Genomic DNA, 716 nt, shown 5'->3' with positions numbered 1-716 from the left:
GAACAGTGACAGAAAATCATGCGCAATAACCGAATAAAAAATAACCTTGAGTCCCCCCCTGGCCGTTTTCTATGCCTGGCCCGCACTTGCCTCGGGAGTCGGTGCTGCGGGAGTAAGCGACCCCGACTCACGCTCGCAACACATGTCGTCGTCTCGTGGATTCTAAAATCGGCCAAAATGCGGATAGAAAGGTGTTATTTCTGCTCCAAGAAAGTATATCCTGGACATGGGATACAGTTTGTGAGAAATGACAGCAAGGTAAGGTTATTTTCAAGGCTTAGTGGTGGTATATAATGTTTAAAGAATGAATGTTGGGTATAGGGTTCCGAGTTTTTTTTTTTTGTCTATTGCAAATTACACCATATTATAGCGTTTAGTATTGCATGCATGGTAATGGTACCACAATAAACCATAAGGATTAGAACTCTGTTTGCAATAGAAATACGCTAAATAAGCGAACGGAAGAATTTGACTTAACATCAAGTACTTGAAGTAGAACTTAACATCCAACATGGATTCTTCTGTATCATTTCCATTGCGAACTGCTGTTAAAGACAGGGTAATTTTTTAGAGTAGCACAGCCATCCAATCTTGCAGGCATTATTCCTTCCTCCTATAACATGTGTGAATTTTACGTCACACATGTTATAAATGGGAATTTGTTGCCAGGAGCAATGCACCTGCCAGAGATTAGGTCCTGGAAATTTTCGGAATTG

The 716-nt window shown here is 40.9% G+C and overlaps 1 protein-coding gene across 1 annotated transcript in view; it reads left to right on the top strand.

The window, feature by feature from the left end:
* LOC119586353 (probable ribosome biogenesis protein RLP24) overlaps window positions 1–716 on the top strand; it is a gene marked incomplete in the record, with an annotated part of 3,490 nt that overhangs the window by 180 nt on the left and 2,594 nt on the right. Inside the window, 1 exon segment of the mRNA XM_037935066.1 lies at window positions 1–258. Coding sequence (XP_037790994.1) covers window positions 19–258 — 240 coding nt within the window.

The sequence above is a fragment of the Penaeus monodon genome, chromosome 21 (genome assembly GCF_015228065.2).
Source record: "Penaeus monodon isolate SGIC_2016 chromosome 21, NSTDA_Pmon_1, whole genome shotgun sequence".
Classification (NCBI taxonomy): Eukaryota; Metazoa; Arthropoda; class Malacostraca; order Decapoda; family Penaeidae; genus Penaeus; species Penaeus monodon.
The sequence above is the reverse complement of the archived record's forward strand: the minus strand, read 5'-3'. Positions and strand labels throughout refer to the sequence as shown.